Genomic DNA, 27,513 nt, shown 5'->3' with positions numbered 1-27,513 from the left:
CAACTAATGTACCGGTAAAAGTGTTTGCCTTTGAAATCACCCTCACTTATCTGGAGCCCAGAAGCAGAGCTAAACCATAATTAGAGTAGGGATGTGCCTGTCACATGGCTCTACTGGGACACAGAAAGGGGGGCTGGGTGTCCTACACTGCTACCTGACGTTAGCATCATTGCTTCACAATTTAGGAGCGTGTTGTATCACAGGTCCCGACAAGGAGTTTTTACAGACCATGTGACCTTATCAAGTGAGCCTGAGTTTTCACAGACCATGTGACCTTGTTATCAAGTGAGCCTGAGTTTTTACAGACCATCTGACCTTGTTATCATCAAGGGACCCTGAGTTTTTACAGACCGTGTGACCTTGTTATCATCAAGGGACTCTGGGTTTTTACAGACAGTGTGACCTTGTTATCATCAAGGGACCCTGAGTTTTTACAGACAGTGTGACTTTTTCTTGGCCAGGTCATATGATTGTACGATAGAACCATAGCAAGTCTCCGTGCAATGCAGACAGAAGACCATCTACAGCTAGATAGAGCCAGGATTTCTTCCTGGTCAGGTAACGTGGTTTCAGGAAAGACTCCTTGGTTGTACTTTGGCCACTGTTTTGGAGTACTGCATTAGTGAGTAATCAATGCCTGTGTCCCGTAATTGGTTCCCATCCTTTTTCCTTGACTGGGTGTCAATGAGTGTTAGTGTTTCCCCTCAGGGAGAGGTATCTCACCAGGCTCCTCAGGTGGAGGCACACTGTGTAACAGGAACCTGACTGAGATCACTGACGCCATGCTATCTCCTGTTGATCGTGTGGCTGCATGCCTCTCCTCTTACCTAGCTGCCTGCCCAGCCCCCCTTTTAACACACACATGCAGGCTGATCTCAGCCAAATTCAACGGCCAACTGTCAAGAATGTGTGCTTAAGACCGGCCAGCCCATGGGACGTTCTGGAGGGGAGCCAGATTGTGAAAGCTGTGAATGCACCGCAATGTCTGCTGATGATGCAGCGCCACACTAACCCCTCCCCCTGCCTGGGACGCGGAGTGGTAGATGCCGCCTGTTACATGATATGGAGCATGTTGAGCTGGTAGAGAGGGAGCAGGTTGAGTGAGTGTATGGGATACAGATATACACAGACAGGAAAAGCAAAACTATGCTGTTATAAGGTGTCCCTGTCATAGAGGCTTATAACCACCTGATGTTAAAGTGTTGGCAATCCCTGGAGTACTTTTTCTTTTTTGGTTTTTGGGACAGCAGTTAAAGGACGCTGCAGTGTCTGCTCTGCCAGTGTGTGTGTATGCCGCAAGCTGGCTGCAGATGTGCCCGTACAGCAGAGTAAGTTTGCAGCCTTGGAGGAGGAGGGTGTCTGTTTGAGTAGGGGTGCTTGTCGCTGGGACTGTTGTAGGGGATGGGTCGCCCCCCACCCCCATGTCACTGACACCCGGCGCTTCTCTTCGCCGTGTCTTCTGAGACCCCACGTCCCGCTTCCTGGAGGAGGCTGGCATGACTTTGGCACAATGTCGGACTCCAGTCTGTGGACGGTGCTCTCCAACTTTACCATGCCACACTTTCTCAGCGGGGCCATGCTCAGACGATCCAAAAGGTAACCTTGATGACAAACAGTATGTTTTGTTCAGTGAGTGTAGGTTTGGTTCTTCTGTCATATGTAGGCTACTTGGGACTCAGCAGCCAGAGTGTTTTGAAGAATTCAGAGTTTGGTAGAGAACCAAGCCTATTCTTTCTTCTACCTTTTGAATTGGACAGACCAGGGAAGGACTGTGAACCAGGGAAGGCGAATGTGTTACCTTGTTGGGGTCATCTGAGATGCTTTGTGATGACGTTAACGTAGCACCGTAAGTTGGGTGTTGCTTCTTCCCTATTGTGTATGATTGAGCCTTGTGGCGCTGTAACGCTGGGGGAATGTTTGATTCCTATCAAGGCAGTATCTTGTGGGCCATGCACTCTATAGAGGATGTTTACCAACACAGTATGATTACCACGTTTCCTTAAATTGGAATAAAGGAGTGTCGACTCTTAGGAATATTATTTGAGATTATCACAGATTCCTATGAATCTGTCTCTATCTGGTACCTCATTAGAACATAAGCCAAATATATAATTGTTTTCTACCCATGAATACTGTAGGTGTGTCTTTAAGATTGTCTTTGGAGTTTAAGTTTCATACAATCACCTTTCATAGTACTGTGACAGTATATCACTGTAGCACTGCATCGTCCAGAGGATTGTAAGTTATATAGCGCTCTTCCTCACATCCCAGTTCTTTGTGTAAACTAGTGCATTTGGTCCAGTCCCTCTGAAACTCATAATATTTATAATCCACGGCATGACCTATTTTATATTAAAGAAGAGCTTAATATGAAATGGATGTCCTCGCTGCTCTGTATTTTCAGGACATGCTGTACTATGCCATGTAATCTATTCCTTTCATCTGCAAATCATCAGGGGTCTTTTTCTGTAGAAGAACATTGATTGGGAGTAACTGAAACAAATTAAGAGAGGCTGTAGTTGATTGTAGCCTAAATGGGCAGGGTCAAAGCTCACCAATAGATGGTTTGCTGGTTAGTGCTTTGAGTGAATAAGCATGTATATATCAGTGATAACTGATTTGATTATGTGGAGAACAGATGGGGAGGGCTGTTGTCCCTTGTGAGCAGTGGTGGAAAAAGTACCCCATTTTCTTGAGTCAGAGTAAAGACACCTTAATAGAGAATGACTCAAGTAAAAATACTTACGCAAGTCAAAGTCTAAAAATATTTCCTATGTGTGCCATATTTCTCATGCCATTTGTCAGATATTTGGTTTTAAATATACTAACAGTAAGTATTTTGGGCTCCCAAGTGGCGCAGCAGTCTAAGGCACTACATCTCAGTGCAAGAGGTGTCACTACAGTCCCTGGCTCGAATCCAGGCTGAATCACATCCGGCTGTGATTTGGAGTCCCATAGGGCGGCGCACAATTGGCCTAGTATTGTCTCTGTTTTGTTATATTTCTATCGTGATGCCACTTGAACCCTTCAGCCATCTGAAGAAGTGCCTGATGTTTGGTATTTGTGTTGTGACATTATCCATTCTTTCTAATACAACAATATGATGACCATTTTTCAAGTAGAATCTTTCAGGCTAAAAGGACATGCAATATGGGAATATATTTGTTACGTATTACGTTTTAACAAGTTCAACAGAATAATTTCTGTGAAAGCAGTAATCCCCAATGACCAAAATATGACTCATAGTGCATTAGTGTCAGATACTTTAGCTGGGGAGGAAGAGCACATAATCTCTACCCCCCTCTTTTTCTGTCTGTTTCTTTCTTGCTCTTTCTGTGTGCCTGTCTGTTGGATATTGGGGTGACGTCAGCTCACCTGACATCTCTTGACAAGGAAGAAAAGCTCAAAGATGTAAAAAAACAAGAGGAATCATGACTTCTTGTTGCTGTCATGGGTCAAGATAAGAGACTTTAGATTTGCTCATATTGGAAAGCAGTGTTGTAAATTATTGGCTATTTTAATGCCTTGCTGAACTAGAAGCTAGTAAACAAGCCATAATCTAAGACATTTTTACTTGATTTACAACATGAAAAGTATTGTACTGTAATGTTTCATTCGCCAGGAAATGAATGTAATAGAATGCACAAACAGCAGAGATTTTATATTTCCACACAATTAGTCTCTCAATAGGGTTTCCTTTGTTGCCTCGATCAAACAAGACCGAATATGTTGTAGGAGCACCTTCATTTCTTTTATTGAACCTTTATTTTAACTAGGCAAGTCAGTTAAGAACAAATGATTGTTTACACTGACGGCCTACCAAAAGGCCTCCTGTGGGGACGGGGGCTGGGATTTAAAATAAAACAAATAAAATACAAATATAGGACAGAACACACATCACGACAAGAGACAACACTACATAAAGAGAGACCTAAGATGACAAGATAGCAAGGCAGCAACACATGACAACAACATGGTAGCGACACAACATGGCAGCAGCACAACATGGTTGTGTCACAAAACATGGTACAAACATTATTGGGCACAAAGACAACCGCACAAAGGGCAAGAACATTAACCTGGCTTGAATCCATTGACCTTTTTTACACAACAGACGGTGGTTTGTTTGATAAAAACACTCTATTCCATCGCCAGAGAGACTGATTGCTTGCTAGCTATGTGCTGATTTCACATGGTGCACAATAATGGCTGTGAATGAGGCGGAGAGGTTTTGCATATCACTGAGACTGGCAAACCTTGCTAGGCACAGCACACAAGCAGGACTGGCCTACTTTCTCTGTATAGTCTTTGCCCTGGGCTCCTTGATTCCCAGTATAAAGCGTCATTAGACAATCACGTTTTGCTTTCCCCCCCTCTTAATCTGTCATGAGTTGTATACTGTACCACAGGATAAATAACACTGATGAAGGCTGTCCTGCTAAAATGTGTTGTTTTTTAGAGAAGGGTTTTTCTGTCAACGTCCGTTTGTACACCGAGAGTGACACTCTCTCATACAGCCTAATCTGTACTGTGGTGGCAGTTTACACTGAACAATAAACTAACTAGCTAACTAATGTTGTTGTTGCCTGGCCCTGTAAGTATAAGGCAACGGGGAAGTGATTTCGCCCTCTGCCTCTCCAGTTAAACGGCCTGTTGTAATGGCTTTTTGGGTGCAACATGTCTCTATGAGAATGGGGACATGGTGAGGGAGTAGATTTGAGCAGAAGTGTAATGACAATACTACGTTTGTATTACTATTCTTGTGTGGACCGACCCTTGACATTAGACCTGTCTGTTTGGAAAAGAAGGAAGTCAGTTGTACAACTGAATGCATTCAACTGAAAAGTGTCTTTCGCATTTAACCCAACCCCTCTCAATCAGAGCGGTGCGTGGGGCTGCCTTAATCGACATCCACGTCTTCGGCGCCCGGGGAACAGTGGGTTAACTGCCTTGCAGAAGACACATTTTTACCTTGTCAGCTCGGGGATTCGATCCAGCAACCTTTCGGTTACTGGCCCAGCACTCTAACCACTAGGCTACCTTTGTGTGTGCGTGTACCTGTCTGTCTAGAGAAGGGCCGTTCAGTGAGGAAGTGAGTGCGACTCCGTGTGTCCACTGGGCAGAAGTGTGGCACTCTCCTGGTCTAATCCTGCACTGACGGGGCATAAATAGCCTGGGTTAAACTCTCCTGGTCTAATCCTGCACTGACGGGGCATAAATAGCCTGGGTTAAACTCTCCTGGTCTAATCCTGCACTGACGGGGCATAAATAGCCTGGGTTAAACTCTCCTGGTCTAATCCTGCACTGACGGGGCATAAATAGCCTGGGTTAAACTCTCCTGGTCTAATCCTACACTGACGGGGCATAAATAGCCTGGGTTAAACTCTCCTGGTCTAATCCTGCACTGACGGGGCATAAATAGCCTGGGTTAAACTCTCCTGGTCTAATCCTGCACTGACGGGACATAAATAGCCTGGGTTAAACTCTCCTGGTCTAATCCTGCACTGACGGGGCATAAATAGCCTGGGTTAAACCTTATCCTCTTTGACTCACCACCTGGATAGTGGATATTATTCAGCTGACTATCATGATGAACGTTTCGGCTCCCCTGATTGACGTTTCACAATGTCCCTGTCCACCAGCTTGAACATCTGTTATCTGAAGCAGTTTATAGTCGTTTGGCACACAGGTAGGTGCCCCCAGAGCAAACATGATTTACCTCCTGACGGACCAGGAGTTTCCATTGCTTACACAAGTGGAGAGAATACCTTTGAGTTTGAGATAGGGGTAACATCATCAACTAGAAATACAGTTCCATTGGAAAGTAATTCAGACTGCTTCACGTTTTCCAAATTGTGTAATGTTACAGCCTTGTTCTGAAATTGATTACATTTATTTCTTTATTTTAAAACCAGTTTTTGCTTTGTCATTGAGATATTCTGTGTAGTTTGAGGACATTTTTTTTTTTTACAGCAATTTTAGAATAAGGCTATAACGTAACATGTGTAAAGTGGTCTGAATACTTTCAGAATGTACTGTGTGTGGCATCATACTGTATATTCATCTTAAACCCCTCCATAGTTCATGTATCTACCTAATGCTCTTCCACGGAAGTCTGAACAAGTATATTGTGTTATGTGGTTATAATGCATTGTAAGACTTGTCATAAATATGCTGACTTAATGGCAACTGTTTGACTAGCTCAAATCATAGTTTGTGAGGAATCCCTTTTTTCATAATTCCTATTCATTTCACATTTGAAGACATCTGTACAAGACGGCCCCTTTTTCCTTATTGTCATGATTAACCCTAATAGATGAATTGGCTTGTTTGTTAGAAGACATCCTCTGTCTGCCATGACTGTCACACTGTTCGCACTATGCAAGCAATCCCATTATTGTTCCGTATCACTGAAATCCAATTGTCTTCTGGTATAATATGACAAAAAAGCACACTATGCAGGCCTCTGTCCAAGCAAACAGCCATCTCCTATGGATGATGTCATTTTGGAAAACAGTTCAGTGAGTTCTCTAAGCTGACAACTAAATGTAGGATTCTGCTGATTTAATAACATATGGCTATTGATTCACTAAAATGCATATTCCACCAAAAGCATCCCTTTTTTGATAAGTTGTGAAGACGTGGATGTCGATGAAGGCAGCCCCCCGCACCTCTATGATACAGAGGGGTTGGGTTAAATGTGGAAGACACATTTCAATTTTGGCATTGTTGTACAACTGACTAGGTATCCCCCTTTCCCTTGAAAGGAGAGACAATGATCCCTCTCATTTGCAAAGAGATGGGATATGATAATATTCATAAATGGGGAATCAGGGTTCGATTCCGGAGAGGAAGCCTGAGAAACAGCTACCACATCCAAGGAGGGCAGCAGTTACGCATATTACCCAATCCTGACTCAGGGAGGTAGTGATGAAAAATAACAATACAGGACTCTTTAGAGACCCTGTAATTGAAATAGGTACGCTTGAAATCCTTTAATGAGGATCCATTGGTGGGCAAATTTGATGCCAGCTGCTGCGGTAATTCCATGTCCAATAGTGCATCTTAAAGTTGCTGCAGTTAAAAAGCTAGTAGTTGGATCTCGGGTATAAGCTGACGGTCTGCCGAGAGTTGAGCTACGGCCTTTCTCAGCACCGATACACTTAACTGAGTGTCCCTTGGGGTCTTAGTGTTCAAAGCAGACCTTCGCCTGAATACCACAGCTAGGAATAATGGAGAAAGACTGGTTCTATTTTGTTATTGTTTTCTTCTGAACTGGGCCAGTGGTTAAGAGGGACTGCCGGGGATATCATTTTGTGCCGCTTGAGGTGAAATTCTTGGACTGGAGCAAGAATGTTTTCATTAATCAAGAATGAAAGTCAGCGGTTTAAAGACTTTCAGATACCGTTGTAGTTCCGACCATAAGCAATGCCAACTAGCGATCCGGTGGCTTTATTCCCATGACCCGCCGGGCAGCGTCCGAGAAACCAGATTCTGGGAAGTAATTGTTGCAATGCTGAAACTTACAGGAATTCACGGAAGGGCACCAGCAGTAGTGGAGCCTCCGGCTTAATTTGACTCAGGAAACCTCGCCCCGACATGAAAAGATTTGACAGCTCTTTCTCGATTCTGTGGGTGGTGGTGCATGACCGTTCTTAGTTGGTGGAGCGATTTTGTTTTGTTAATTCCAATAACGGACCTGACAATTTAATAAACTTTAAACTAGTTATGCGGCCAGAGCGGTCGGCGTCCAACTTCTTTGCGGCACAAGTAGCGTTCAGCCACACGAGATTGAGCAATAACAGGTCTGTGATGCCTGGAGCTGCACGCGCGCGCCACACTGAGCCTTTGCCGAGAGGCGTGGGTAACCCGCTAAAGCCTACTTGTGATAGGGTTTGGGTATTGCAATTATTTCCCATGAGCGAGGAATTCCCAGTAAGTGTGGATTATAAACACGTGTTAAGTCCCTGCCCTTTGTACACACCACCCTTCGCTACTACCGATTGGATGGTTCAGTGAGGTCCTTGGATTGGTTTCCGTAGGTGAACCTGTGGAAAGATCATTAACGGGTTGCCAGCTGCCGGTGCGGGGCTGTGCTCGAAAACAAAATTCTGCTGTGGGCTAGGTAGTTGTAGGAGGCTCATGCCCCCTGCCTTTCTCTTGGTGCGGGATTCTGTGCCAGGAAGGGGTTTCGGCTCTCGCCCAAGCTCGGTTCCCTGCATCTCCCCATGTCGCCTGTGTTATGCCTGACCGGCTCTCCCCCTTTCCCTTTTCTGCACGGCCTGTGGGTTGGTGCGTCGGCAATATCTGAGGGGGATTGGGGGCTGCCTCGGTCTCCCATAGCCTATAGAATATTCACATGCTGTATTTAGGCAAGTTGGAGTTGGCCAACTCACATTATATAGTTAGTGCCTTTGTAACAGTGTTTTGAGGCGTCAATAAAAAACACACAACATAGAAAGTTTATTTGATTTATTATTAATAACTAATCATTATTTAAACTTCAAGACATGCCACCAGGGGTCACTTCACAGTCCCTAAGTCCAAAACAGAGGCCGGGAAATGTACCAAATGACTACATGAAACTCTCTTCCACATCGGGTAACTTCAAGCTAGTAGGATAATCGATTGTTTTTTAAAACGCATAAAACACCTCACGTTACAACATGGACTGTGAAGAGAGACACACTAATATTGTACATTTTATATTGTAAATGGGTATATTGCAATGTGTTGCTTTGTTCCTGTTTGGACCCTAGGAAGAATAACGGCTGCCTTGGCAACAGCTAATGGCAATCCTAATAAAATACTAAATACTAGTAATCTACTGTAGTCTGAGTGTTATTTTCAAAGAACACTCAAAGGTTTTCCAGTTCCTACGTTTCTGTTCTTATAAAACCTGTATTTTGGAGCCATGACAACCATGATCCTGAGATTATGAGCTTTTTTTCCTTTTTCTTCAATTTCTCTGAGATTTGAGGCTGAATAGAATCTGTTCAGAGTTAGATTAGTCATTACACTGTGTGCTTATTGCACTGTCATCTAGCAGCACTAAGGCCATCTCACCTTCCAAATCTTCTACTACTAGCCACTTGCCGTAGGCACTTCTATAGATCTCAAATTGTTGGATTGGATTATTCACCTAGTCTATATCGGAGGGTAAGATGAAGATATTGCTTCTACCATTCTTTTCAGATCTACAGTTGAAGTCGGACGTTTACATACACTTAGGTTGTAGTCATTAAAACTCGTTTTTCAACAACTCCACAAATTTCTTGTTAACGAACTATAGTTTTGGCAAGTCAGTTAGGACATCTACTTTGCATGACACGAATCATTTTTCAGACAATTGTTTACAGACAGATTATTTCACTTATAATTCACTGTCACAATTCCAGTGGGTCAGAAGTTTACATACACTAAGTTGACTGTGCCTTTAAACAGCTTCCAGTAAAGGATGTCATGGGTTTAGAAGCTTCTGATAGGCTAATTGACATCATTTGAGTCAATTGGAGGTGTACCTGTGGATGTATTTCAAGGCCTACCTTCAAACTCAGTGCCTCATTGCTTGACATCATGGGAAAATCAAAAGAAATCAGCCAAGTCATACCAATCAGGAAGGAGACTGGTTCTGTATCCTAGAGATGAACGTACTTTGGTGCTAAAAGTTCCAAATCAATCCCAGAACAACAGCAAAGGACCTTGTGAAGATGCTGGAAGAAACAGGTTCAAAAATATCTATATCCACAGTAAAACGAGTCCTATATCAACATAACCTGAAAGGCTGCTCAGCAAGGAAGAAGCCACTGCTTCAAAACCTCCGTAAAAAAGCCAGACTACAGTTTTCAACTGCACGTTGGGACAAAGATCATACTTTTTGGAGAAATATCCTTTGGTCTGATGAAACAAAAATAGAGCTGTTTGGCCATAATGACAATCGTTATGTTTAGAGGAGAAAGGGGAGGCTTGCATGCTGAACAACACCATCCCAACCATGAAGCACAAGGGTGGTAGCATGTGGTGGGGTGCTTTGCTGCAGGAGGGACTGGTGCACTTCACAAAATAGATGGCATCATGAAGTAGAAAAATTATGTGGATATATTGAAGCAACATCTCAAGACATCAGTCAGGAAGTTAAAGCTTGGTCGCAAATGGACAATGACCCCAAGGATACTTCCAAAGTTGTGGCAAAATGGCTTAAGGACAACGAAGTCAAGGTATTGGAGTGGCCATCACAAAGCCCTGACCTAAATCCTATAGAACATTTGTGAGCAGAACTGAAAAAGTGTGTGCGAGCAAGGAGTTCTACAAACATGACTCTGTTACACCAGCTCTGTCAGGAGGAATGGACCAAAATTCACCCAACTTATTGTGGGAAGCATGTGGAAGGCTATCCAAAACGTGTGACCCAAGTTAAACAATTTAAAGGCAATGCTACCAAATACTAATTGAGTGTATGTTAACTTCTGACCCACTGGGAATGTGATGAAAGAAATAAAAGCTGAAATAAATAATTCTCTACTATTATTCTGTCATTTCACATTCTTAAAATGAAGTGGTGATCCTAACTGACCTAAGACAGGGAATTTCTACTAGGATTAAATGTCAGGAATTGTGAAAAACTGAGTTTAAATGTACTTAAGGTGTATGTAAACTTCGACTTCAACTGTATGTAAAGTTTTAGGGGCTAAGGGCCAATTTGGAACTCCATAATATGTTGAGAATGCTTGAGCATTAAGATTTTCTAGTGTTAAGAGGAGAAGTGAACTATGTGAATGCTTGATGCACACCTAATGCAGTCTTTTCACATGAAAGTGCCTCCTCACTGAGAGAGCATTAAGATCAGAGCACCAAGGGCTCTGCAATGTCACCTGTAGCAGCTGCCTCGCCAGGGTCCTGACAGACTGCCAGTTTGTGTGCATGTGCGCATCTGCACCTGTTAAACACACACACCCTGCTTCTACTACTCTATCTCTGCCTCTATGAAACTACATGGTCCTCTAGCCATGATGTCACACACTGCGCCATACTATCTAGCAAAGCCTCAGCTCCTATCCTAAAACACTGCAAGGGACAAGATCTACTCAAGGCTACAGTACAATGTATGAAATGTGCTTCAATGTCAGCTTAATACTATGTGAATCGACATGGCTCTCTGCTGAGCAGGAGGTTACACAATCAGACAGTCTCATTGAGGTCCGACCTTGCAGTGAATGTTTTTAAATGAGGTATTTTCAGACTGTGCCCTCTGGGAAAGGCACAGTCTATATATTGCAGTGTGATGTGGGTATTGAAGTCTGTACTGAAATATATACTGAACAAAATATAAACTCAACATGTAAAGTGTTGGTCCCATTGTTCATGAGCTGAAATAACATTTTCCATACGCACAAAAAGTTTATCTCAAATGTTGTGCACAAATTTGTTTACATCCCTGTTAGTGAGTGCGATGCACAGTCATGTGAAATCTATAGATTAGGACCTTATGAATTCATTTTAATTGACTGATTTCCTTATGAACTCTAACTCAGTAAAATCTTTGAAGTTGTTGCGTTTTTTGGTTGTATATGTTCAGTTCATGTTCTCTGAAGATGAAAACATTGTATATTCCCAAGTGCATTTTCTCCTGAGATTGAGTCATGGAGCAATTGTTCCTTCAAACCTTTTCCTGTGTAAATGACTGAACTCCACTGTTGTGATTCAAAATATCCCACCCTTATGAGTCACAATAAAAACATGAATTAATTACTAATGTGAGTAATATCAAAGTCATCAGATGTTGCGATTACAAAATACACAATAGGCATCCCAATTGTTCTGCTCGGTAGCAGTAGGCTAAAGTGCTTTGTCAGAATGGATTGAGGCTACTGTTACGTCTTCGCGAGCTAAGCCCGGCTAAATAAGAGGATCTGCTTTGTCAGCACTTAGCGTGACATTAGATAGCTACTGTACCCGGCACCGGGCTGTCCTTCATTTCCTCCTGAGGCTGTCACCCAAGCAAGATGCTCTTTAAGGGACACTTTTTATGGATATGATTTAATAATATATTTTTCACTTCTCTTATTGATCGCTGTAAAGGGATTTGAATGTTTTCCAAACTGCTATAGATTAAATGTTTTATTAGTACCACTGTTACACCTGGACTGAGGAGTTGGAAGCTTCCATGTGTTTTAATGGAGAATATGAACATTGTTGGAACTGAGGAGAGCATAGTTTGAATACCTAGAGTGAATGGGATGCAGGATTCTGGCAACCATAAGTGGTACAGATTGTGGAAACGTTGCAGAGGACGGTACGCCAGGCCAAAGAAAATGTACTAACTGTTTATGAAATATTTGTAGGCCTATATTTACTGTCATGCTATTGAAGAGTGATTTTTGTCGCCTGTCTACTCACTGACTTTTTCTGCTGCTCCATCGTAGGCTACATACTTCAGTCTGAGACAGCCAGTAGTTTTTTTTGTGGTGATGTTAAAATGAGGGGTGTTGTACAAAAAGTCTTGAGCGATTGGATCATCTCTAACCAATCAGAGTATCCAAGCCAATGACGCATTTTCTAAATGCTGCTTTACCGACATGTATTCTGCTTTACCGACATGTATTCTGCTTTACCGACATGTATGCTGCTTTACCGACATGTATGCTGCTTTACCGACATGTATGCTGCTTTGCCGACATGTATGCTGCTTTGCCGACATGTATGCTGCTTTGCCGACATGTATGCTGCTTTGCCGACATGTATGCTGCTTTGCCGACATGTATGCTGCTTTGCCGACATGTATGTTGCTTTGCCGACATGTATGCTGCTTTACCGACATGTATGCTGCTTTACCGACATGTATTCTGCTTTACCGACATGTATTCTGGCTCTGGCCTAACCTGTCGGTTTCTGGGACTGATCAGACAGATCATTCCATTCCCGAAAATTGTTGGGGTGGTACTCAGATCCAGACTCATTGAGGAGAAGAAACTAACATTGTCCGTGGGCATGGCGTAGCGTAGCGTTTGGCCGGAGCAAGGAGTTTGGGTAGCCAGGCAACGATTTTTGCGGTTCAATGTTTATTTGGTGAGCAATGTGCATATTAGTCAAAGTCCAGTTTGATTTGTCTAGTGATTCAGGGAGTGGCTACAATAGTTTTCATTGACAATACTCACTGCTTCCTTTTTTCATTGAGTAAGCAGAACAATCCATCTTTTAAAACTATTGTTAACTAGACCTATTACACTTTTTTGTCTTCATTGAATATGCAAATTGTGTTTCTCAAATAGAATCAGCACTTACCTCTTTCTACATGAGTCCCTGTTAACTGAATGTGCTCACTACCACCAGTGCAGTATTTTTAGCTTCCTCCGGGTGTAGAATCAGGTCTTGAGTGCTGTGTTTAATAATCCACAGAAAAGGCCCATCCTCGGGCTAATCATAGGTGCTAATGAGGACTATTATCATTAATCAGTTACAGTACTCATGTTGCTGAGACGCCCTGGTCGTTGAGTGCTGGGGGATTTATATGATGTTTAATGGATCCTGCTGGTTGGGGCCTGCTGGGGCAGGATTGGCCTATAGGAGAGATCTGGAGGAAGATATAGAAGATCTGGTGGTACCTTTTGGGGCAGATTGGCCTGTAGAATAGATCTGGGCCTCTAGAATCGAATTATGTGGAATTGCAAAGCTCCAGGTAGAAGTTCCCTACGGGTGTAGGGTCACCTTATTCTGCTCCAGTACTAGCCTTCCCCTGGGGAAGAATGGCATCTAGGGCAACTTCATGGTACTCCAAGTACTAACCTATATGAATGCAAGAATGTGGAAAAAAAGGTTGAAAAGAGTTTCCATTTCTTTGCACTGGAAGTCATTTTTGTGGCTGTGAGTGATGTATAAGTGAACTATGTGCAGTGGAATGTGTAGTGTATGTTAAGTAGCTATGATTACATCTGGCATGTTTACTTAGATAATAAAGCACTGTGAGTGACTGGCTGACTGGCTGGCTTTGTCTCGCTCTCCCTGTTTAGCTGTCTAACCTCTTACTGTCTGTGTTTTCATAGCTGCAGGACGAGCAACAGAAAAAGCCTAATAGGAAGTAGTCAGTCTTCAGTGCTTCCGCGACCTCACTCCCCCCTCTCATCACATACAGGTAAGTTGTGTGTGTGTGCCCACCACATTTGTACAGGTATCTGTTTTGATGTGTATGAAGTGCCCCAATGAGTGACAGACATAATTGTTGTGCTTGTTCTCATGCAAAGTGGCTTTGGTTGGCCAGTGTTCTATCCCTGAATGAAGGCCATTGTCTGTGGGTAAATGAAGAAGAGGTCTGGAAAAACCATGTCTGAAGTGCAGTCTCTTTGTGGTTCATTAACCACCCACAAGATCATCCTCAGTCTCTCTGTAAACCTTTACCACAACAACACACAAGTGTCTCAAATGTTAGCAACCTGTCTTCAACAGCAAAAATACTTTTTCATTGTCAACGTTTAGTGCTACGGCCTTTCTAAAGACCAGACTCTGATGCCACGGTTTAAAAGGGTGAGTGTGCTGTGCTATCGGAGCAAGGACATTGGAGCCAGCTGTGATTGTGATTGTAATGGATCCTGAAGTGGCGGGCCTCAGGAAGGAAATGCACAGGAGCGCAAAGAGGGGAGGGTGGACTTCATTTATTCCTGCTTGGGCGTTTTATTTCCTGACAGGCCAATCACTGATAATGGCCCTCCATTTGCGCAGTCAGACTTTCTAACCTTGCTAGAGAACTCGGTCCTTAAAAATGAACTATGTAAGAAATAGTGACGGTAATAACAATGTTGAACTTTGGGAGAACTTCACTGGCTGGCACAGACGTATTGCAGGTGCATGTACATTCGGTAAGAGCATTGTTTCCAGTTCTCGTGTTAGGAGTACAGTAGGTTTTAGTTACTGTACATTGTTGCAGCCTGTCGCAGTTGTTTTGGCATTTGGTTGATAGCCAAGCTGGAGAGTGTCAACATTAACCACTGTAATTTTACATTTTGTTCACTGTTCTTTTCTTCATGAAAATAGCTATTTTCTTCCTATTAAGAATGTTGGATCATTAGTGATTGTTTTTCACATATGATTTCTAAATGGTATTTAATTTAGATTTAAATCTGCTCGCTATACTCTATTATGACTGCTGCTGTTTATCAAAGCAATCCCCGTGTCTTTTCTCTAAACGCATAAGATTCATCAGTATTATCCTGTGTCTACATTGCTATTAAAATTGGACTAAATCCGATTCATGTCGAAGAATGGACTTGACCTATTTTGGGTAACAGACATATACAACACAATGTACAATGTGGACCCAGAGGATATCACTTGAAAGTCTTAATTAAAACACTTGTTTCCAAAGTGGTCCTCTGGTAAAAACAATAAGACATATAATGACTAAAAGGAAAGACAGAAATGACAAACAACCATAAACACATTCATTTATATTGACATCCTAAAAAGTGTCACTATTCACTGCACTTCTCCCTAACCTTAAAAATCAACCATATTCATTTCACATTAAAACAATCTATTAATTGCACATCATACTGATCCTTCAAATAAATCCACCTGACCAGCAGTAGGGGGCACACGGGGCAGTGTAGTGGTTTCTCTTACTTAGACAACCGTGTCCAAATGAAAACCTCTGCCTGCTTTTTAAAGCTATTTTGACTTTTTCTTTGCTTGATCTCCAAGGGAAGGCTATTCCATAGACCAGTTATTCCTTAACTGGGGTACACGCGCAATGCCGTTGGGGTACGCCAAATAAAAATATGATCCACATTTAAAAAAATAATAATGTGTATATTTTAAAAATGTTTTTTCCAAACAGTCCATTTATATTTTCCAACGGGGCTATACATTTGGGTGAGTTTTTTTTCTCCCCTAGGAGCCTCGTTTCACTGCCAAAAATGTAATTTAACCATCTAGTGTTCAGCAAAATAAAAACACAATGTCAAATACAGGTAGCCAGTCAAATAATTAACATCCAATCACATTAACCGTTACTCTCTCGCGGGAATTCCACTAACGGTCCGTAAGTAGCCAAATGTAGCTGCTGCTCATTCCGTTTGCTCGAAAATGTATAATTTGCATACATGTTGTTCTGCTGCCACAAGCACATCCAATGCTAGCATCAGTAATTCTACATTTGTTGTTAGCCCAACTGGCATGGACACTGACAGTTGTGAATCTGATGCAGCCAAATATGATGAACTACATTTGGGGTTAACTTCTATTGGGAGTAGTGCCTTTCCTCAGCCACGGTGTGTTATATGTGCAAAAGTACTATCTCACAACTCGATGAGACCTTCACTAGGACAGGATCACCTTGGCGTGATCCTGGACAACACCCTGTCGTTCTCAAATAACATCAAGGCGGTGGCCCGTTCCTGTAGGTTCATGCTCTACAACATCCGCAGAGTACGACCCTGCCTCACACAGGAAGCGGCGCAGGTCCTAATCCAGGCACTTGTCATCTCCCGTCTGGATTACTGCAACTCGCTGTTGGCTGGGCTCCCTGCCTGTGCCATTAAACCCCTACAACTCATCCAGAACGCCGCAGCCCGTCTGGTGTTCAACCTTCCCAAGTTCTCTCACGTCACCCCGCTCCTCCGCTCTCTCCACTGGCTTCCAGTTGAAGCTCGCATCCGCTACAAGACCATGGTGCTTGCCTACGGAGCTGTGAGGGGAACGGCACCTCACTACCTCCAGGCTCTGATCAGGCCCTACACCCAAACAAGGGCACTGCGTTCATCCACCTCTGGCCTGCTCGCCTCCCTACCACTGAGGAAGTACAGTTCCCGCTCAGCCCAGTCAAAACTGTTCGCTGCTCTGGCCCCCCAATGGTGGAACAAACTCCCTCACGACGCCAGGACAGCGGAGTCAATCACCACCTTCCGGAGACACCTGAAACTCCACCTCTTTAAGGAATACCTAGGATAGGATAAAGTAATCCTTCTCCCCCCCCTTAAAAGACCTAGATGCACTATTGTAAAGTGGCTGTTCCACTGGATGTCATAAGGTGAAAGCACCAATTTGTAAGTCGCTCTGGATAAGAGCGTCTGCTAAATGACTTAAATGTAAAAATGTAAATTTAGAATCAAAACATGCCAATTTGAAAAATAAGCCACGGGAGGTTTTTGAGCGTGAGTTAAGACTTTCAAGTAGTAAGACATGTATAAAAGCAACAGATACCATTAATAAGAAGGGTCTAGCAGCGTCTTATATGGTGAGCGACCAAGTGGCTAGGACAGGCAACCATACTATTGTGGAGGACTTAATTCTTCCTGCTGCCGCGGATATGGCTGGGACAATGCTGGGTGAAAAGGCCAAAAAAACTACAGACAATGTCTTCACACTGTTTCACGGTGCATCAGTGACATGGCAGGAGATGTTGTGAAACCATTACTGCTTCGCGTACAACCAGTGAATTCTATGTGTTACAGCTGGATGAGTCAACAGACGTGGCAGGCCTAGCACAGCTCCTGGTATATGTCCGTTACGTTTATGGGGGGTCAATTAAGGAAGACATCCTCTTCAGCAAACCACTGTAAACCAAGACAAGAGGACAGGATATGTTTAAAGTACTGGACAGCTTTGTGACATCCATGGTGGTCAAGATGTGTTGGCATCTGTACTGATGGCGCAAAAGCCATGACAGGGAGACATAGTGGAGTGTTAACACGCATGCAAGCAGTTGCTCCCGACGCCACTTGGGTACACTGCCGCATCCACCGAGAGGCTCTTGCTGCCAAGGGATTTCCTGACAGCTTGAAAGACGTTTTGGACACTACAGTGAAAATGGTTGACTTTGTTAAGGCCCCTGAACTCTCGTGTATTTTCTGCATTATGCAACGATATGGGCAGTGACCATGTAACGATTTTACAACATACAGGTCTATTGTGGAGGACTTAATTATCAAGGGGCAAAGTATTGACAAATTTTTTTTTAATTGAGCGACGAGCTTATTATTGTCTTTACTGACAATTTTCACTTTCACATTTTCACTTGTCTGACTGCTTGCATGATGTCGAGTTTCTCACAAGACTGGCCTATCTGGGTGATGTTTTTTCTCACCTGAATGATCTGAATTTAGGATTACAGGGACTCTCCGCAACTATATTCAATGTGCGGGACAAAATTGAGGCTATGATTAAGAAGTTGGAGCTCTTTTCTGTCTGCATTAACAAGGACAACACACAGGTTTTTCCATTGTTTTTTTGTGTGCAAATGAACTCAAGCTTCCGGACAATGTCAAATGTGATATAGTAAAGCACCTGAGTGAGTTGGGTGCGCAATTACGCAGGTACTTTCCCGAAACGGATGACACAAACAACTGGATTCGTTATCCCTTTCATGCCCTGCCTCCAGTCCACTTACCAATATCTGAACAAGAGAATCTCATCGAAATTGTAACAAGCGGTTCTGTGAAAATTGAATTTAATCAGAAGCCACTGCCAGATTTCTGGGTAGGGCTGCGCTCTGAGTTTCTTGCCTTGGCAAATCGCGCTGTTAAGACACTGATGCCCTTTGCAACCATGTACCTATGTGAGAGTGGATTCTCGGCCCTCACTAGCATGAAAACTAAATACAGGCAAAGACTGTGCAAAATTTTAGACTTAGGCTCTCTCCAATACAACCCAACACTGCAGAGTTATGTGCATCCATTCAAGCACATCCTTCTCATTAACCTGTGGTGAGTTATTCACCATTTTTGATGAACAAATAAGGTTTTATATGTAAGATGTCTAAATAAGAGCAAAATGATTCATTATTATATTATTTGTGCCCTGGTCCTATGAGCTCATTGTCACTTCCCACGAGCCGGGTTGTGACGTCAAACTCGTTCTTATGTTTAATAAATGTGTGTGTGTGGAAGGCTTACAATGATGGCAAAAAAACATTTGAGAGTGTCCTGACCCTGGTGCTAGAGGGGGTACGCAGCTGGATATTGACTTTTTGAAGGGGTACGGGACTATTAAAGTTTGGGAACCACTGCCATAGACAAATACCTGTATGGAAAAACGTGCTCCTCGCAGTACTGTGTACTCTTGGGATTTTACAAGACCTAACACCAGCTCTGGTATTGGGACGGTGTTGGTTATAGACCCTAACAATATGGTTTTTCATCTAACCTGGGGCACGATCATTTAAGATGTCAAACATATGATTTAAGTTGGTTGGTCCACTCTGGATTCCAAAGGCAACAAGCCCCCCTCCCGAACTCCTGTACCCTTATGTGGGTCCTAGGGGGGACATTCAGCAAATACCTGACAACATTATTTTGCAAGACCTGCATTTTCTTTTTCATCTTTTTGATAGCCCACTATACCAAGTAGAGCAGGCATAATCAAAATGACACAATCAAGGTTGAGAATCAGTTTCTTAACGTGAATGGTAAAATATCTAGTGTTACGATATAAAAATGTCAATTTGTTCTCCATTTTTTTGATTTTTTTTGCAGCAGCAATCAGGTCTCCAGAATGGGATTGATCTAGGGATGCACAAAGATACACTTATTTTATATTCAATCGCCTATCGTTATCTTGTCAGCTAAGCAATCTACGTTTTGTACCAAATAAAATCAATTAGGTTTTTCCCAAATGTAGTGACAATTTGTCGTCAGACAACCAATCTCTAACAAAATGCAATTCCTTACTCAGGGTCTCTATGTAAACTGTATCCTTCCCTGATACCTGTATGGCTGAATCATCAGCATAAAGCAGGAGTTTACTGTATCTGGCATATCATTAACATATATAAGAAATGAGAGGCCCTAAAATTGATCCCTGTGGTACTCCAAGGGGTATTGACACAGGCCTGTAGTTTCCTACATTTGTTTTACTGCTTTTCTTGTGGAGTGGAACCACCTGGGCTGTTTTGAGATCCTTGGGAAATGTACTTCTACTAATAGAAAGGTTTACAATATGCATGATCATTTTAGCAGTGACACAAGCACTATTCTTTATGAATCTTGCAGGAAGGTTATCCAGCACATTTGCTTTGTTTGTGCTCATTAAGCATAGTAGATTGGAACCTTTGTCCTCTGTTAGCATGTACAGCTCAAACAAATAATTTGTGAAATCTTTGCTTTGGTAAAAGTTGTTAATGAAAGACTGGCCGTAGTGTCCAGTACAGGTGGATAACTTCTTAACCAGAGATTAGGCTATAGTGGTAAAAAATGTGTTAAAATCATTTCCAACCTTTGCCTGGTCATAGCATAAAACATCATCAATATCCATGCCAATACTTCAGGATTTTTTTTTACCTTATGGGAAGTTTATGAGCCAATGTCCTTTAAAATTTCCCACAGTTTGAGGCTGATGTAAGTTGTTATTAACGGCGTCTATATAATGTTGGGATTTGGCCTAATCCATTGTGTATCTTGCCTGGTTTCTACAGTTAATATAACCATCATAATCTAGTTGTAGATTTGTCAGGGTACAGTAGGTTACCTTATGATCACTAAAACCAATATTCAAATCCAAAGTTGATTTACTGTCAATACACACCTGGGTTGGCTCAACAAGCAGTTGTTTTAGTCCAAATAACTGATTAAAGATATACAGGGCATTTACTCATACTTATCTTGGGTGATAACTGCACATTTGTATTAAAATCGCCAAGCAGAATACATTCTCTATCAGCAAATACGTTGTGATCACAGCAATTTGATTCAAGTAAATCATAGAAATGATTCTGCTTAGGAGGCCGATAGCTCACACCAACAAGTATAGGACGACATTTAGGAAGAAGTATATCTACCCATGCAACCTCAAGACCATCCATTTTCTGATCTGAACGAGGGTTACTAAAATTGGTAATTAAGTTATTTTTTTATGTGTTTGAATGGTGTGGGCGTACCCAAACAACAGAATGGTGCGTATATCGGTCATTCAAAAATATTATTGAAAGAAGACCGCTGAATGGCGAACTCAGCCAAGGTGCCATCATGTTCTATGAGGAAATATCAAGCATTTGTTTGAGATACAAGTTTGAGGTGGGGTTTTTGAAGTGTGTTTTTCTCCCATGTATGCTTTGCCCACAAATACAGAACAACTCAACATTATTTAGGTATGAGTTAACAGAATGTAAACTTTTAAAAGTGAGATTGTCACTGTACAGTTACTTTGTCTTTTAAAATATTTTAGGCATCAGCGCATTCTAGAGGAAATCCTATTCAAGTCAGAAAAGGATATTGATATGATAGGTAAGCTATAGAAAACCTTCCCCTCAAGTCTATACAATAGACAATCTCTTAGAAAAAAAATATGAACTATTGGAACCAAGATGAAAAAATAACTGATTTTGGCACAAGATGGAGGGAATGTTGCAAGACAACTAACAATATTACAGTTAACGAAAATGAATGCTTAATCCAGTATAAATTAATGTATAGAATATGTATTATACAAGAGACAAAATTCACAAATTCTACAGCACAACGGCAGAGTCATGTCTGAAGTTTAAAACTACTAATGACTTATTAATTCACGCCTTCTGGGAACGTTACAGAATTCAAAAGTTATGTGTGGAGTTGGAAAGATGGATGTCTGAGGTATTGCAATGTAAATGTACTTTTAATTTGTCTGTTTGTCAAGACACGACATATGAGGGGTGCAGTGAGATCGCCAATAGGTTGGAGAATACTCTTCTCATCAATTATCTTTAAAAAACGTATACTCAAACTGGAAATCAGCCAATCCTCCATTGTTCACATAATGGAGGTGTGATGTAGTTTTTGTATGTGTATGTTTTTTGTATTGTTTATAAATATTATATATATATATATACTGCTCAATAAATGTCACATGCTGTTGTGCAAATAGAATAGACAACTGGTGGAAATTATAGGCATTTAGCAAGACACCCCCAATAAAGGAGTGGGGACCACAGACCACTTCTCAGTTCCTATGCTTCCTGGCTGATGTTTTGGTCACTTTTGAATGCTGGCGGTGCTTTCACTCTAGTGGTAGCATGAGACGGAGTCTACAACCCACACCTGTGGCTTAGGTAGTGCAGCTCATCCAGGATGGCACATCAATGCGAGCTGTGGCAAGAAGGTTTGCTGTGTCTGTCAGTGTAGTGTCCAGAGCATGGAGGCGCTACCAGGAGACAGGCCAGTACATCAGGAAAAGTGGAGGAGGCCGTAGGAAGGCAACAACCCAGCAGCAGGACCGCTACCTCCGCCTTTGTGCAAGGAGGAGCAGGACGAGCACTGCCAGAGCCCTGCAAAATTACCTCCAGCAGGCCACAAATGTGCATGTGTCTGCTCAAACGGTCAGAAACAGACTCCATGAGGGTGGTATGAGGGCCCGATGTCCACAGGTGGGGGTTGTGCTTACAGCCTAACACCGTGCAGGACGTTTGGCATTTGCCAGCGAACACCAAGATTGGCAAATTCGCCACTGGCGCCCTGTGCTCTTCACAGATGAAAGCAGGTTCACACTGAGCACATGTGACAGTCTGGAGACGCCGTAGAGAACGTTCTGCTGCCTGCAACATCCTCCAGCATGACCGGTTTGGCGGTGGGTCAGTCATGGTGTGGGGTGGAATTTCTTTGGGGGGCCGCACAGCCCTCCATGTGCTCGCCAGAGGTAGCCTGACTGCCATTAGGTACCGAGATGAGATCCTCAGACCTCTTGGAGACCATATGCTGGTGTGGTTGACCCTGGGTTCCTCCTAATGCAAGACAATGCTAGACCTCATGTGGCTGGAGTGTGTCAGCAGTTCCTGCAAGAGGAAGGCATTGATGCTATGGACTGGCCCGCCCGTTCCCCAGACCTGAATCCAATTGAGCACATCTGGGACATCATGTCTCGCTCCATCCACCAACGCCACTTTGCACCACAGACTGTCCAGGAGTTGGCGGATGCTTTAGTCCAGGTCTGGGAGGAGATCCCTCAGGAGACCATCCGCCACCTCATCAGGAGCATGCCCAGACGTTGTAGGGAGGTCATACAGGCACGTGGAGGCCACACACACTACTGAGCCTCATTTTGACTTGTTTTAAGGACATTACATCAAAGTTGGATCAGCCTGTAGTGTGGTTTTCCACTTTAATTTTGAGTGTGACTCTAAATCCAGACCTCCATGGGTTGATAAATTTGATTTCCATTGATAATTTTTGTGTGGTTTTGTTGTCAGCACATTCAACTATGTAAAGAAAAAACTATTTAATCAGAATATTTCATTCATTCAGATCTAGGACGTGTTATTTTAGTGTTCCCTTAATTTTTTTGAGCAGTGTATATAAAAGAATATGAACTTTTAAAGTGAGATTTTCACTGGATAGTTGCCATGTGTTCCTTTTCCTCAGGTGTGTTCTATCCCCATCCTGGTGATGTACTTATCTACGCTCATCAGCTATAATTAAATTACACCACAAACAGGTGACATCGCCATGTAAACAGCCTCTCTCTGTTCCTCAGTACCACCATTGTTCCCCCAGTATTGCATAGCCTTCTCGCTATCATCAGATTTGTCTCAGGGGTTGCCATCATTGCCCTTAGTTTATTAACTGTTTACTCGAGCCTTTGGCTACAGAGTTAATTGTGGTTAATTAACGTTGGACCAAGGGTTAGTTCTTTACCTTATTGCTGAGGGAACACAAGGCCTAGTTGCTGCCATTGGGGAAAGTCCCGTAGTTTGATGTGTTCAATAGCCTGAGGCAGGACCACAGAACAGTAGGCATGTGGGTAATAAGTGGATGCTGTCCATATGGATGGTGAGATTGAGAGATGGAGGGATCATTTGGAGGGCCTCCCTGGTAGAGGATGCTTCAGGCTCCACTATAGGACTTCAAGTTCTGCAATAAAACCCCAAGACCCCAACTATTAGCAACTGTTAGCTAAGGGCTAACTAACATCTTATGGACTGTTGTAAATGTCTTTTATAGCCAGATGTCTTCACCCAGACTGTCTTTGTTTGAATAACGCCATTGTGTTAACATAGCTATTTAGACTACGGTATTAGCCTAAAGGCTACTCTTACAGTAGCTGATAACTCCACCGATAACTGATATACAATTAATAGGATTAAAAAAGGGGGATTTTCTCTTGCTTTTCTGAACATTTGCGGCCATTCTCGTGTCATTGTCACAATGTATGAAATAAACATTTGAAGCATAGTTATTGGACAATTGCTCTTTTGGATGGCAATTTATGAAAATTCAGTGGTGGTAAAATACTTTAAAGTACACTTGAGTAGTTTTTGGGGATATCTGTACTTTACTATTTATATTTTTGACAACTTTTACTCTTACTCCATACTTTTACTCCATTCCTAAAGAAAATATTGTACTTTTTACTCTATACATTTTTTTCCTGACAACCCAAAGTACGTGTTACATTTTGAATGCTAAGCATGACAGGAAATTTGTAAAATTCACTCACTTCTCAAGATGACACGTGGTCACCCCTACTGCCTATGGTCTGGGGGACTCAATAAACACAAAGGCATCTTTTGTAAATAATCTCTGAGTGTGCCCCGGGCTAAAAACTATAAAATGGTGCCATCTGCATTGCTTAATACATGGAATTTGAAATGATGTACACTTTTACTTCTACATTTGATACTTAAGTGTAATTACATTTATTTTTGATTCTGAAGTAGATTTAAATATTTATTCCTGCCAATAGTCAGCAATAAAATGCTTATGGGCAGGCTTTATTTATTTCCAGAAAGTAATTTATACTAGATCTTTGTGGTTATCTGAAAAATTACATGAGAATGTGGCATACATAGGAAATATGAATCTTTAAAGAAACATTTTTTGATTTTTACTCAAGTACTATTTTACTGGGTAACTTTTACCAATTAGGTACTTTTCCCACCACTGGAAATATTACTTTCATTTCTCTGCTGTAAAACATTATATTGACAAGTTTTGCCCCCCCCCCCCCCCCCCCCAAAAAAACCCATTTGTTGGGCTCTTTTTTTCTTCTTTTTTTTTGCCATTACTCATGTGTTTCTCCTGATTAATCCAAGCCGATGAGCTGCAATGTGGAAGTATATTATTATGATTATGTAATTACTGCTTCAAGCAGAGCAGTCCCATTTGAGAGACAGTCCCATTTCAGTCTTCCTAGATTAAGCTCCTTCAGATAAGAGCCAATGAAACACAATTAAATCTAAAATTCTGTGTAAAGTACAATAGCTGAGAGTAAATTGATGAAGAAATGTCATCTATGCTGGCTTATTACACTTTCTTATTTAAAGAAAAAAGACCAAGTCTTTATATAGGTTTGGTATGGGTTTGATTCTATGCTGTAGGCTCAGTATTATTATTTCCTTGACTCATTTAAAATGCTTTTGTCTCAAGTTTCTGGAATGTTTTCTTTAATAACTTGTAATCTCCTCTTGTTTCTCTGCTTCCTCTCTGAACAACAGGAACGAGTCCTCAAGACAGCCCCAGAAACTTCTCTCCTAGTGCCTCAGCCCACTTCTCATTTGCACGAAGGTATTCGTAAAAGTCAATGCCAGTTGAACCTTTTCTCCGTAACTCTACTCAACTAGCATACCAATAGTCTGCAATACAATGCTTATGGGCAGGTGTTATTGTTTTAAGTAGTAAAGTAGTAGTAGTAGTACCTTATCTTGGTGGTTCTGACAAATGGTATGAGAATTGAGGCATACATAGGAAATATGAATCTTAAAAGAAACATGTATCTTTTTTTAAACAACAAAGCCAAATTGTGGTGCTATTATTGTCTGCCGCAGACAGGCAACGGTTCTTTTGAGAAGCGAAGGCAGGATCTCACCGTGTTCTGACAGGCTCTCTATACAGAGATTGAAATCACAGGCAGGTTCAAGGGTTCAGTCTTTTACCATCATCAGACTCAGACTCAAACTCCTCGTGTTTTCTGAAGTGCTTTTCTCCACGTCTTCACAAAAAGCCTGAAATCTTTTTTTGTTCAACCTTCATTCAACACGACTTTTAACAGCTTATTTATTTATTGCTATGATTCTGTCAGTGCCACAGACCAGACAAGTCATTTTAGGACTCTGTTTTGTCATGTAAACATCATAGCTCTTCATAGCTCTTCTTCCTGTTACTCATGTCTATGAATACACAACGTCATTGTTACCTTGCCATTATTCCTGAATCATGAAAATTCTGTTTGATGTGTTTCTAGATGTCCCTACATTTTATCCCCACACGTTATTCCTCTGAGTTTGTATCAATGTTCAGTGTTATTAGTTAGTGCAACAGAAGACATCTCACTACTCGGTAGGTTGGGGCGGCAGGGTAGGTTGGGGTGGCAGGGTAGCCTAGTGGTTAGAGCATTGGACTAGTAACCGAAAGGTTGCAAGATCAAATCTCCGAGCTGACAAGGTTCAAATCTGTTGTTTTGCCCCTGAACAAGGCAGTTAACCCACTGTTCCTAGGCCGTCATTGAAAATAAGAATCTGTTCTTGACTGACTTGCCTAGTTAAATAAAGGTCAAATATGTGGGTGGCAGGTAGCATAGATCAAGGAAACTGTGTCCCGTGTGGGTTCGATTCTCACGGGGGACCTGTACGACAATGTGTGCATTCACTACTGTATGTCACTCTGGATAAAAGTGTCTGCTAAATGACTCCAATGTAATCCACTGTAAATGATGCAGTAGGCTATTGAAAAGCAGTCTTTCATACCTATTCTTCCGGAAAGGGAAAGGTTGCAAATGACCTAACTCTGCACATAGGTCAAAGGTCATCCAGAACGTTGTGCATTTGTAGTGTAGGTATGTTATTCAAAATCCTGGAGCTTTGAGTAGTCTTGTTTTGAATATCATTCATAGTTATTTTTATATTTTGTTAACTACAGTTCTCATATTACTGATTTAGTTATGGATGGTTTCTGAGTTTATGATGACGCCTGTCTCTTTCTATCTCTGTCTGTGTGTTTGAGCAGGACTGATGGACGACGCTGGTCTTTGGCCTCTCTGCCTTCCTCTGGTTATGGCACCAACACACCCAGCTCCACTGTTTCTGTATGTACCATACCACTCAATTTGTTAAAGGCCATGAAAACAAAATATATTATGTGTTAGCTAGATTTTTAAAAAGCGATGCCAAAAAGGTTGTTTAACCTAACTTTTTCACATACTGGTGGAATACCCTTTCAATCTAAAAATACATATACTGTACCAGATCACTGGATATTCAAGAATCGTTCAAATAAAGATGTTTCAATGTGAAATGATCATCTGATGGGCATCCTCTAGTCTGTACTTCAGTCACCTGTACTGTACTGTGCTGTGCTGTACTGTAGGCTACTGGTAGTCAGAGATGATTGGTGCCATTCTCCCGCTAGTGTCTCGCAGGTTGACACATACCACCAGACGCTGTATTTAGGTCCAGCAGATTTGTTTTGGAGTAAATATGGCCCTGGCACACAGCTAGGCCACCCACACACACACAAACACACACACAAACACATAACTCCGCTCTGTTTACTGACAAACTCAAATCACACAGGCAGGCGACGGTCAACTCTCTGACACACACACACACACACACACAGCCCCATG

The 27,513-nt window shown here is 42.1% G+C and overlaps 1 protein-coding gene across 3 annotated transcripts in view; it reads left to right on the top strand.

Moving 5' to 3' along the window:
- Positions 1 to 27,513, top strand: part of mast4 (microtubule associated serine/threonine kinase family member 4) — a 170,129-nt gene that overhangs the window by 109,321 nt on the left and 33,295 nt on the right. For all 3 annotated transcript variants that reach the window (XM_029650571.2, XM_029650557.2, XM_029650564.2), the window contains exons 5-7: positions 14,040 to 14,128; positions 25,388 to 25,457; positions 26,895 to 26,973. In XM_029650571.2, the coding sequence (XP_029506431.2) occupies positions 14,040 to 14,128; positions 25,388 to 25,457; positions 26,895 to 26,973 (238 nt within the window). The remainder of the gene's footprint in view (positions 1 to 14,039; positions 14,129 to 25,387; positions 25,458 to 26,894; positions 26,974 to 27,513) is intronic.

Source organism: Oncorhynchus nerka, linkage group LG4 (genome assembly GCF_034236695.1).
Source record: "Oncorhynchus nerka isolate Pitt River linkage group LG4, Oner_Uvic_2.0, whole genome shotgun sequence".
Classification (NCBI taxonomy): Eukaryota; Metazoa; Chordata; class Actinopteri; order Salmoniformes; family Salmonidae; genus Oncorhynchus; species Oncorhynchus nerka.
This window is presented reverse-complemented; position numbering and strand designations above follow the sequence as displayed.